Source organism: Lagopus leucura, unplaced genomic scaffold, assembly GCF_019238085.1.
Source record: "Lagopus leucura isolate 7727_CA_CO unplaced genomic scaffold, USGS_WTPT01 Super-Scaffold_100034, whole genome shotgun sequence".
In the NCBI taxonomy this organism is placed as follows: Eukaryota; Metazoa; Chordata; class Aves; order Galliformes; family Phasianidae; genus Lagopus; species Lagopus leucura.
In genome coordinates, this window is record NW_024962283.1 from 3,791,299 (window position 1) to 3,803,414 (window position 12,116).

The 12,116-nt window shown below is 53.4% G+C and overlaps 1 protein-coding gene across 1 annotated transcript in view; it reads right to left on the reverse strand.

Annotated features, from left to right (window-relative positions):
- POU2F3 (POU class 2 homeobox 3) overlaps positions 1–11,099 on the reverse strand; it is a 34,826-nt gene extending 23,727 nt beyond the window's left edge. The window contains exons 1-3 of the mRNA XM_042882489.1: positions 10,889–11,099; positions 7,423–7,476; positions 6,688–6,756 (exon numbers count right to left, since the gene is read on the reverse strand). Coding sequence (XP_042738423.1) covers positions 6,688–6,756; positions 7,423–7,476; positions 10,889–11,099 — 334 coding nt within the window. The remainder of the gene's footprint in view (positions 1–6,687; positions 6,757–7,422; positions 7,477–10,888) is intronic.
- Positions 11,100–12,116: the final 1,017 nt, after the last annotated feature.

Below are 12,116 nucleotides of genomic sequence, written 5' to 3' on the forward strand. Positions count from 1 at the left end.
CCCTGGTATTTAAAGGGAGCTCTGAGCTTCACACATTACATTTCCTCGGAGCTTCCCTATCCACGAGGCTCCCATGGGTGTCCTGGATGGAAGGGAAGAGGCAGCGATAAGCCCCGCAGCGCGGCAGACAGGGACCGCGCGGCTCTCCTCGCTTCACCTGGCAGCTGTTTTGCATAGCACTGGCATCAGATCTGGTGCGAGTTTGCCTGGGGAGGTTTCTCTGGGGATGGGAGCAGCAAAGAAGTTGCTTTCCCCCCCAGTCTGGGAGGCTTCGTGTGTTGAGAACACCCATCATCCACACTCCATCCCATCCGACTCAATTCCCACTGGGAGCTGCCCAGCCTGCCCAGAACTCCAGGATGAAAGCTCCACAAGGGGAGAAAGCAAAATAATAATAATAAAAATCAAGATTGCAGCACATCTTCCCCTTCACAAAGCAAAAGCATGCCGATGTCACCTGCAGGACCGACAGCCACCTGACGACGCAACCAGGTTGCCACCTCCAATTCTGACTTCATTCTCCTTCCCACCCAGCTCCGTGCCCAGTTCACCTCATTGTTTGATCCTGGGAGGGATGGGGGAATTAGAGAGCGATTTTCAACCTGTAGCAGGTGTTGGGGAATTCCCACAGGGAATCAGTTTTCTGCCCCATGCATCTGGGAGGGAAATTCAGAACAGCTGAACGACAGCGGGGGAAAAGCACCAGGGAGACAGCGGGCAGGGGCTCAGATGTCTAAATTGCAGCATCTAATTGGGAGCCAATCGCTCTAGGCTGCCTCTGCAGCCACAGAGAGGAAGCCGGTGCTTCCAGAGGGCAGCTCACCTCACCCCTGGGACATGGGGATGAATCACCTCCAGAGCTGCCTGTTCCCATCACTGGCTCTAAGGGGTGAGCAGGTCAGAGTACTGAACAGCTGAAATTAAGATTTCTCTCTCCCATCCTCAAGTATTTTAGCATTGCAGCTGAGAAAGCACATTGCCACTGGGGACAGGCAAAGCAGGCTGGGTGCAGGGCACCTTCCAAGATATGTTTTCTTGAAGGTGAGGAGTTAATTTGCTCACATGGACTGAAGCATCAGACCCCTCAGCCTGAACAACATGTGAAATTAAAGCATCGCCCAAGAGGAGGTTAAGAAATGGTAACATTAAACACAACTAGGGGCAGTACTTGAGCCACACACTGTAAGCAAAGGAAACCTCTCACCTGCACTGAGCACAGCATGGTTCTATCAAATCACAAAGAAATCCAGCATCCTCAGCAGCTCAATTCTCTTTGGATGCTCAGCCACCAACTCATGGATCTCTCCTGCAGTCCCAGCAGTAAGGGCCTGGCTGCAATCACTTTTTCACATCCCCCTGCCATCACCCTGACTGCCCCCACCTGTGCCTGCTGGTGATGAGGAGCAGAAGCTGCAGCTGAGCAGACCCAGCTCTATTGCTTTGATCTTGCTGGGATGCTCGCTGTTCCCAAGGCTAACTAACTCCAGCAGTGCTTCGTAAGGGTAGAAAGGGAAAGTGTGAACAGGATGGGAAGTTTGCAAGGCAGCCAAGCAGGGCTGTAGTTTCCCTATTAGCTGTTTGCTCTAGCAACACAAACAGACCCAACCGGGGCACTGCAGGCTCTCCTCTGTGGGAGAGCCAAGGCTGCTTAGCAAGGAAAGTGAATCTGCGCTGACTCAAAGCTTTCACTCGAGTGTTTAAACTCCCAGATCACACCAATGCCATTCCTCCAAGAGTTCCCACCCCTCGGTGCCACTGCTGTACCCTCGTGTGGGTCAGGGCATGGGGGGGAGTGCGGGACGGCGAGTGTGGGAGACTGGGGCAGCTTCCCGAAGGAAACCCGAGGGCAGCAGTTGTTCCCACGGAAAACATTTCACCTGCAGGTGTTGGGAGAGGGCACGTCTCTTCTCTTGGGCCAGAGGCAAGAGGCAGATCAGACCAGCTCTTCCTTTGCCCCTCTAATTCAAGTCAAACCAGCCTTTTGTTCCCCTTCCCCTCCCCATCCTTTTTTATCCTCTTCCATAATGGGATGTTTAAGAAAAAAAAAATAAAATAAAATAACCCAACCTCAAACCCTAATCACCTTCATTTGAATTTCAAATATCCCCCTCCTGGCCTCCCCCACGCCCCAACTGACTTGGAGCTGGGAATATGGAAATTTCTCCTGCTCGCCTTAAATGTGGCTGTGCTATGAAAATCACCAGCCCTATGCAAATCCCGAGCAAGCCCCATTGCCATAGCAACCAGCTGTTTTCCAGCCCTGCTGCTGCTGCTCTTACTTCTTTGGGACTTGTCCTGGGGCTGTTGGTAGCTGCAGGGGGAAGAGACAAGAGAGATCCTGGAGGCTTTGAGGGAAGTTTCACCAGGGAGAGTTGCCCCTGGGAGAAGTGCAGCCAAGGACGAGGTGTGGGGCCAGGAAGGCCAGGTTTCCTCAAAAGGCTCCAGCCCCATCCAAAGAGATAAGAGCAAAGGAAAGAAATGGGCTCAGCCCGGGCATCCCTCATGAGCTGTGTCGGTGAGCAGTGCAAAACCTGAGCACCCATCTCACTCCAACGTCTCCTGGGTGTGTGTTCTGCCTGAGTTAGAAGCTGATGTGGAGGTGAAAGCCTCCGTATCCTATGGGGCATAAGCCATAAAGTTTGAAAGCAGCCTTTCCCAGCAAGCCCAGAGAACGACCATGGGAATATGACAAACTGCGACCCTGCATAGCAGGGAGAGCTGCAGCCAAGAGCTCACATCCTGGCACCAAGGTGGGAGACGAGATGGGAATCCCCACTCTGGAGCCGAGGAGCACAGATGGACTGATTACATTTGTACAGGGAGTGTGTGGCAGAGAGATGGAGACAAGGGCTCTGATTTTCCACGTTGCAGATTTGATGCAAAATGCACAGACGGCGATGTCAGGAGATAGGGTACTTAGGGGCTTTTTTTTTGCTTGGGTGGAGAGTTTTGGTGGCCAGCTTCATGCTGCTCTGGCCTGCCTGGCTCAGGGGGCTGTTGGATGAAGGCAGGTGTCACCTCTTGCTGCCATCCTCCCACTGCTACAAGCTGTGCAGTTGAGAAGAGTGACATCCAAAGGGCCATCCCCTCTGCAGCACCATAGGAGCAGATGCACCATAGCTCCTCACAGCCTCCATTTTCTTAGGGTTGAAAGGAATTGCTCTATTGCTTCCTAACACACCAGAGATGCTACGCAGGCTGCGAGGGTGACACAACCACGGTGCTATTGCCATCAGTGCCAGCCAAGAGCCCACCTGTCTTGAGCCACAATCCCAAACCCGGCTGCTCCCAGATCCCAGCCGCGCAAAGCTGCATCCACTGCCACCAAGGCTGCAGGTCTGCCCCACGCTGCACATCCCAGCTCCCTCCCCATGCTCTGGGATGCCCATCGCACCCGCCCCGGGCTGCTGGCAGGCTGTCCAGTTCCCCACATTGCAGGGTGGGGAGGGAAGATGTTCGGAGCGCCTGCAGCTATTCGGTTACCGATGGTTGTGTTTGAAGAGCTTCCCTATCGCCCTTTTGTTAAGGCTTTGGCTTCCCCCCCATAGCCTCAACAGATGAAATCAAAGGGAAGTAGCTTTGCTTGGTGTAACCTGTTTTGATCAAGCAGATAAACGGGGAACAAGTGTCTGACACAAACAAACAGACAGACGGAGGCAAGTCCCACCTCAGCATTTTGTTGCATCAGATACAGAGGGCTTAGATAAACCACAAGAAGGGGGAGATCTCTGCCTCTCGGCTTGAAGACCAGGGGCGACACTCGGCAGTGCCAAGCCCCCACAGTTCCCATAAAAAAAACCAACCCAGAACTTTGCTGGCATAGCTTTCATCAGTTTAAAAAGATGAAAAGAGCTCGGAGCCAAGCGCTTGTCATTACCCCCCATGGAGCCCAGCAGCACCCCGGTGCACGGAGCCTTTCCAGCATCATACAGGGCGAGGAGGGCCCTGCGAGGACAGCTGGGCTCTATAGGGCCGTACGGCCCCACGCAGCCCCGAGAGACCCCTACAGGAATAACCCCTGCAGCTCACACATGTGTCATGATGGGAAAGGCAGAAGGAAGGCACAGGAGGGCTGAGTGGGTGATATTCCAGAGGTTTTGTCTTTTTCTTATGCGGTGGAATTTCGCTACAGTTGTGGGGGGAAGCAGCTCGAGCAAGCGTGAGCTTTTGGAGAGCGTCTCATTAAAAGCTTCCAAGTGTTTTGTATGAAATCAACGTGGAGAAATAAATAAAAGAAGAATCAAAGCCGAGCTTTCCTGACCTCTTATGAAAAAGGTAACAAAAAAAAAATGCCGAAAGTTTCTCAAAAAGGGAAAAGCCCCATTTTTAAATGCTTTCAGAGTAAAACAATGCCCCAGATTACCCTTTCCTCCCTCCAAGCCTGGAACTGGCGGAGATATGAAAGGATGAGATGATACCTCTGCTACCGACACTTCCCATCAGATCTGCAGGCATCAGTTTCAGATCAAGGGCTTGGTTTACAAAAGCATTTTGGCACCCGGCTCCCTCCAGATTTCTTTTATTATTATTATTATTTAAAATTCCTCTTGGAGCCAGTCTACGTCTTTATGTGATGAAAGGCCTTTGTGAATCTGCACCTAGAAAGATTTCCATTCTTTGGAAGCAATAATATTGGTCGTTTGGTAACTACTGCCTTCTGTGGAGGGAGCAGGATTCCTGGAAAGCTGTGCAGCGGTCCGGTTCGTTAGGAAACGGGCCTTCAATTAATTAGTAAGTAATCAGAAAGGACTTTCCCACATGAAGCTGGTAAACAAAACCCCAAACGGTGAGGTGCTGCGGTAAGTATTCCTCTCATGCTGCACGTCAGGGAAAACACAGCAGTTCAGGGAAGCTCAGTACAAAGCGCTCTGTTGTCGGTAAACGGGGATTGTTGGAAAGGGGAAAAAGCAAACAAAGGCAGCAGGGAGATCTGGTGCAGTACAGGGGCAGCCCCACGGGGGGCTCGGTTAGGGTTGGGTCCCAAAGGATCCACCAGCATTCTCTCCCACGAGAGAAAAGAGCCTGATCGGTCCACAGGGAAGTGTTGGTCTGTGCTAAATGAAGGAGGTTTGCCCATTCTGATATCTGTGCCTGACGGGAAGGCTCCTGGAGCATTGCTCAACACTCTCCAACTCCCCTCAGAAGAGATGCTATTGGCTTTCTGGGAAGCTTGCACGGAAAATGTGTTTTATCCCAACAGCTTTGGTGCTGGCTTCTCCTCTATTGAACACCAGTGCCACTAGCAGTGGATCTCCCGATAGCATCCAGCCACGACAAAACCCAGCTCAGGCCTAACACAGCCTTCCCTCACCACCATTCAACCGTGCTGCCCATCAGCAATACGTGCCACTCCATTTCTCGTTCCCATTCAATGCCCAGTTACAGCCAACACTGATTTGGAAGCAGCCGAGGCTGCGTTTGTTGCCAGGCTGGGAAATATCCATCTCTAAAAACCAGCGTGGGGTCGGCTGGAAGCCATGAGCTGACCTGACCAAAGTCAACCAGAGTTCATAGACGTGAATAGAACCAGATTGTATCTCAGCCTTAGAATGCGTCAAATAACTTCAGAGCGCTGAGACCTCAATGCGCAGCGTAAATAAAGGGGCACTTTCAGTCCCATTAGAACATGCCTGGGCTTCTCCGGCTTCCACCAAGATCTCCTGTTTTTCCTTTCCCTCTCAATTGACAAAAGCAAAAGGGAAGCAATAAAATCATTCCCTGTGAAGTTTTAATCTGTTGTTACACATCTTCCCACCCCAAGCTTTGTGTTCTCCAAAGAGCAACAACTCTCATACGCTGTCTATGAGTTTTGGCTTTAAATGGTGTTTATTTCTACCTCTACAGATGAGCCTTTCTGTTTCTAGTAATCTTTGTTTGTTGTAACCGTAACCAGCGGGTGCTTAATGCTTGTCTTATTGCTGTTTATTGGCCTGAAAAGGAACCAGACCGTAAGCCTTTGTGAAGTTCTGTCCTCGAATCCTGTCCTCAAAGCCCACTGCAAGCAGAAGTGATGCTGGAAAACACAGCATTGATTTTCCAGTGCATCTCACACCTCATGGTAGTGCAAGAAGCGGTAGGTGGACTGGAATAACTCAGTGCTGTTCCATTCTCAGGATCACTCTGCTCTTCAGTTTTACATTTTTAAGGGAATCTGGGGCTTCTAGCCACAGAGCTGCCTGAGCATCAAGTGGGAGCGGGATGAGAAACCCCATCACGCTTCAAGATGAGCGGCGTTCCCTTCTGGCTGGAACAACCTGGCTGCATTTGGGCATTCCACAAGTCCCTCCCATTTTTCTACAGACACGAGGCCAAAAAAGGCACAGTCCCTGGGCCCTGTGTCTGGGGAAGCATTCCTGGCATCGACCCTGCGTACAACCTTTGCGCTAAGCTGGCGGCCCAAGACTATTTCAGTGGCATAATTCATTTAGCAAGAAAGGAGCACATTTCCTTGCTGAAACCACAGAGGACGTTGCCGAGCCACGCACTGATTCACTGCTGTGACAGAGGAGCTTGCATGCTGATCAAGATACGGGTGCAATCCTTGCCCAGAGCGCATTTTTGATCAACTCCCAGCTGGCTGTGGGAGCACGATGCAGAGCAACAGGCGTGGAGCAAAGCACGGCAGGAACTTCCAGCACCCCATTGCCCCTCTGCCCAACAGCCCCCCGTGTCCTGGACCCCCCTTACCTGGCTCCACTTGGTCGGGTTCGTGCCGGGTGTCCGTGGAATCCGCAGCATCGCCGCTCATCTTGATCTCTGCAAAAAAAAAAAAAGAGAAAAAAAAAGATGGCACAACTGATTTTAATAACAGGTCACAGTCCCAGGCAACAGGCACATGTGGCTTCCACTAAACAGCACAAATGAATGTGTAATTATAATAAACCATCAGACTTTCAAATTTCTGATTCCTTCAACATACAGCCACTAGAATATTCATCAGCTCCGAGGATGCACTTTCCCTCCTGTTGCTCTTCGCAGCCCCCTTCTCAGCTCTCTGATGTGCTTCTCACCCTTCGTGCCATTCCTCTTCCCGCAGAGGGCAAGGGGCACTTCTGAGCCCTCCAAACCCCCCCCAGGCTCCTCCTTTATGAAGACCTCCCAGAGCAGCTGGTGGCACCGCCCTCCATCCCTGCACCTCCAGGGACCCCTCCCAGCTTCCATCCTCCCTTACATCCCATCCTTTCGTTTTGGGACGTTGTGGCCAAGCTGGTGTTGGTTTGGTGCCATATTGGCACTGCACGGAGCAGGATGCTCTAAGGGAAATTGCTCCTTCCCTCACCCCCTTCCAAACTCCGCTCTTCCCAATACATCTGCTTGCAAACTATTCACCCAACACGTGCTCGCTGCCCCCAGAAGAACACTGCCTGCACCATCCAGCACATCTCTCTCCATCCTCCTCAATGCCAAAAATTCATCATTTACCCTTGAAGTGATGGCTGCCACCACACCCAGGGCCACGTTCTCCTTCGGGGACAGCTGAAAGGAAAGAGTAGGGAATGGTCAACTTTGTACGGGATCCCTCGTCTCCTCCTTAACAGAGGCAAAGTACACAGAGAGAAAGAAGGAAGAATATCTATTCAAATTCAGACGGACACCCCCTCGCCCTTTTCTCCCCTTTGCATGGGAATTTTAACTCTTTCCAGGTAAGCTGGGGGGGTGTGGGGGGGAAAGAAAAAGAAAAAAAGATAATAAGTTTTTATAAAGACCCAACGGAGTGATTTGCATGTGCCTCCTGCAGCCAATCCCAGCCCCAGCAGTCACACAATTTGCATCAGGGAATAACAACAGCGAGGAAGCGGAGCACTGTTTGCTGTGGTTTTGCTGGGACAGCAAAGGCAGGTGGAAGCCTTCTTAAAGGCATCACGCAACCCTTTTCCTCTTCCCTATGCATGCCTCGTGTTATTTCCAACTGGCCAAAACAGCTTGCGTGTTTTTATTCCAATTTCCCTCTATTGCTCACAATAGAGCTAGCACCTCTCTCTCATTTCCCTCCTATTGCAGCTTCCAGCGTGCAAACGGCAAACTCTCTGCTTTGTTTAGGCCTTCCTTTAGGTGAAGGTCTGAAATTCTTTCCTAAGCTAAAGTCTGCTGGAAGAAAAAGCAGCAAAGCTGTGCACGATGGCAGCACAGAGCCAGCCATGCACTTCAGAAACTTCCTCTCCTTAAGCTGTCTGAAGGAGCAAGGGAGGAAAAGGAGAAGGGAAAAACGTTTCGTTTCAAGTAATCCCTCTGCAATTAAGACACAAGCATTTAGTGGGGCTTCTAAGTATTTCTACTGCAGGAAGAGCAATTATCTCCAGCTATAAACATCTTGTCTTGTACTGCTGCCAGGGGACCCTGACTTAGGCAGGCTACAAAGCGCTCGGCTCTGTCTGCTGCCAGGAGGTAGCTGGAGGAGAAGCCAAGTTCTCATCAAATAAAAGAAGAATACAACTTCACAAAGCAGGGCAGCAGCAAAGCGATGTGCTGTGTGCACCCCCGGCCCCTTCACACGGGGTCAGGGCAGTTTGCAGCCAGCAGCATCCTTCACCCATCTGTGGTTATCATGTGAGGCGTGGGGGGCTGAGGAATGGCATCTGCCACTTGATTACTTATCAGGTATCATCCATCAGTTTAATTCCCTCCTGCTGCAGCCAGCAGATAAGGCGATGCCCTGTGATGCTCTCATACAGAAAGCAAAAGGGTTTTGTTTTCACAAAGGTTCAACTTCCCCTCGTCACACTGACACAAGTTATTACAGCTTAGATGTGTTGCGAGGGGAAAAATAAACCCCACTCCCCGCTCAAAAAAGCCCCCAAAAATAGGAAAAAAAAAAAAAAAAGAAAAAAAACCAACAAAGAACCAGGGGGAAAAAAGCAATGTTTTTTGATGGAAGTCTGCTGATATGGGTGAGCACACATGGATAGCAGTGCTGCATCCTCTGAGGGGTCCTTGGGAACCAGGGCTGGGGATGCAGGGGTGACTTTCTGATGCAAACACAGCCAGGATGATGGGAATTATACGTCCTTCACTCTAACCCAGGGGCAGAGTGACACCGAGCCCCCACGTGTGATGGTTTTTCTTAAGACAAAGCAGGCTGTGAGACACTGAGGCCAGGCAAATGCGGGCTCTTGCCATGCAGCTTTGCAATAGATGGAGAGCAAGCTGAGCGCAGACACGGCTGGGAAAAATAATACAGTGTGGGACTGCCTGACTCCCAACCACAGCCCCATTAGGAGCCGCCGCTGTGGCCTGGGCCATATTAAAAATGTGCTGCCAGAGCTCAGCTACCTGCACAAGAGGCAGGCTGCTTTGTTTACCCAGACCAAAGCAACTCTACCGGTGCAGACACTTCTCTGGGGATATATCTGCATCTCTATTTTGGCCGAAACAAATGGTGTCAGCAAATAAAGCTTTCCCAAGCCCTTATTCCTTGGAGTTGTTCTGACATGGGCACCTGGCGTAAACCAGCCCAGTGGCTTTAAGAGGAGAAAAGAAAGTAGTGGGGAGAAATTGGGTTGGTTGAGTCCGGCACCTGGAACCCGATGGGTTTTGCTGTGCTCTATGTGCCCGAGCTCTGCAGAGGCTGCAGGAAGCTGAGAAGGTGTAGATGTTAGGAGCAGGGGGTGGTTCTGCTGCAGGGGAGTGCTGTGCAGACCCTGCTTGGGGGGGAGCAATGTGGGTTTCAGCCTCCCAAGCTGCTCGGCACACAGATCCCCCTTTGCAGCAATGGGAATAACTCCCTACTACCTGCTCTGGGCTCTGCCACGTGCAAACAGCCGGGCTCAGCTTTGTCTCCCTCCCTGTAAATCCACTGTTGGAAGCTCGGGCCCCTCGGTGGGCGATTTGGGGGAGGGAGGCTCAGCGTGCACCCTGCACCATGCAGCTCCCAGCCAAATCCACCCTGGGAGTGATGCCACGGGCTCTGACAGAGGGCACGGTATCAATGTGGGGAATCTTTTCATGAAGAAAGAGTCGCCCACAAGTTCAGCAGCTGGGCAGATAGGAGTCTGGGGGGGGGGGTGCAGCCCCAGGAGATGCTGCACACCGGGCCAGCACAGGTGCTCAGACCCCACTGCACTGCCAGCCTCCCGCTGCCTCTCCCAGTGGTGTGGAGGCTCCCTGCTCAGCTGCACGTGGCCCCTGCCTCCAGCACCCCATCCCACAGCAGGGGCTGTCAGGACCCAGTTCACAGCCCCACATGCCCGAGGATGGTCCCTCCTCTCTTCGCAGGGGCTCCTCAGGATGGGAGCAGCAGCCAAACACGAGGTGCAGGGCGAGCCTGAGCTCCTGGCAGCATTGAGGTGTTTGGCACCCATTGCTCTGCTCCCAGCGAGGGCTGCCTGGAGATGTGGAGCTTTCAAGCTGCACCGCTGTGTCAAACCCCCTGGGAGCAGCGCTTGCTCCTTCTGCGTATCGCCCTTCATTCATTCCCTGTTCTCCCCATCCCATCAGGAGTCGCCCCATCCTCCTGCAGCTCTCTGCTCATTCATAGAAATCTTTTTTCCTCCTTTTCCTTCTTCGTCATTCCCTTTTCTCCTTGCAGCCCCCCTCCCTCTCAGTCACACATCCTTCCTGCAGTCCTCTGACTTCACCCCTCTCACTGCTCCCAGCTTTACCCCAATGACACCAGACCTGGGGCTCAGGCACTGCCTGCCCACTTTCCAGCTGCCCCAATGCCTTTCTCTCTGCTCTGCTCTGCAGCCCACGTTGGTGCCAGCACTACGAGCAGCGCTTCCACACTGCGCACCTTAAAAACGGTCAAGGCAGCATCCATCCCTGCGTGCCAGCTGCGATCGCTGACTCCAACAGAAGAGAAGAGAAGAGGAGGTCGAGGAGGGGGAAAAGCCATAGGAATCGCAGCAACCCCATTTCCTGCAGCCCGATCCTTCCTGCCGCGCTCGTTTACCTGCGTGCACGGACTCCAGGTTCACCATCCTGCTGGCGGGGGGAAACCCGCGGTGCGCCCAGCCTCCTGCCGTCAGCCCCAGGTTGCCAGGGGCTGCCAGTTTGCCCTCCCTCCTCTGCCACCCGCTGCTGCCTCTCGAACCGGGCGCGGGTCCGCTCCCGACGGGACCTACAGCTCCATTGCCTGTTGCCATGCAGGGCCAGGTGAGCATGCGGCTCCACGCCACGCCTCGCCCCACCTCCGGCTCCCTCGGGTGCCCTGACACCCAGCAGCCTGGCGCCCGGCCCATGCAAAAGCACCATTTGCATATTAGTAACCGGGGAATGGATGAGTCCCTGCAGCGCTACCAGGGTGTGGGGTGGGGTGGGAAGGAGGCGGATCGCTCGCCCGCCCGCGCCGCCTCGATGAGCCCCGCAGCACCTGCGAGCGGGCCTGGCTGCTGCCCCGCGTAGCCTCGTGCTGCGGGGAGGCTGCGGGCATCGCGAGGGGTCGAGGCACGAGGTGGCACTCAGAGGGAAGCGGCACTTTGTGGTGGTTGTGTTGGGCCGCTTGCATGGGGCTGAGCACTGGGGGATCCGTGGAAGCGCTCAGCATGGGATGGAGCGGTGCTGCACGCAGCTGGCCCTTCCCAAGCTGTTCTCCTTGCCACGAGGCTCGAGGAGAGGGAAGCAGGGCCTCCTCCTCCCCACCGTGTCACGTCAGGCTCCAGGATTCCAGGGAAGCCAGGGAGAAAATCCCCTAGCTGCAGGCAGGCTGGCACTCCATCCCATGACAGCACCAGCATCCCCCTGACCTGCTCAAACCATTCTATGATTCTATACCTGTTGTCTCTGTTTGCCCCCTGCACTGCCCCGATGCCTCCTGCCTTGCTTAGGGGTGTACAAACCTCCCAGTCTCCTGCTCAGCCCCTTCCTGAAAGCGTTAACAGGCTTTATCCATCAGAGCTGCCAGGTACAAGCTATCACACATCCATCTCTCCCTGCCTCGTGCACGTTCCAGGGCTCTTGGCTTTCCCACATGCTGCTCTCCCTCCCTGGAAAGACAGGTTTCTCCCAAGGGATGGGTGGGTGGTGGGCAGGCTCTCCAGGCTTCACCTCCACCCCAGTGTGAGGCTATGGGGCTGGAGAACCTCACCTTCATCCCAAGTGTGGGGGGCTCTGGGGCTGGAGCGTGAGGGGACACCCATGGGAGAGGGCTGCAAGGATGTGCTTCAAAATTAAAAGAAGAT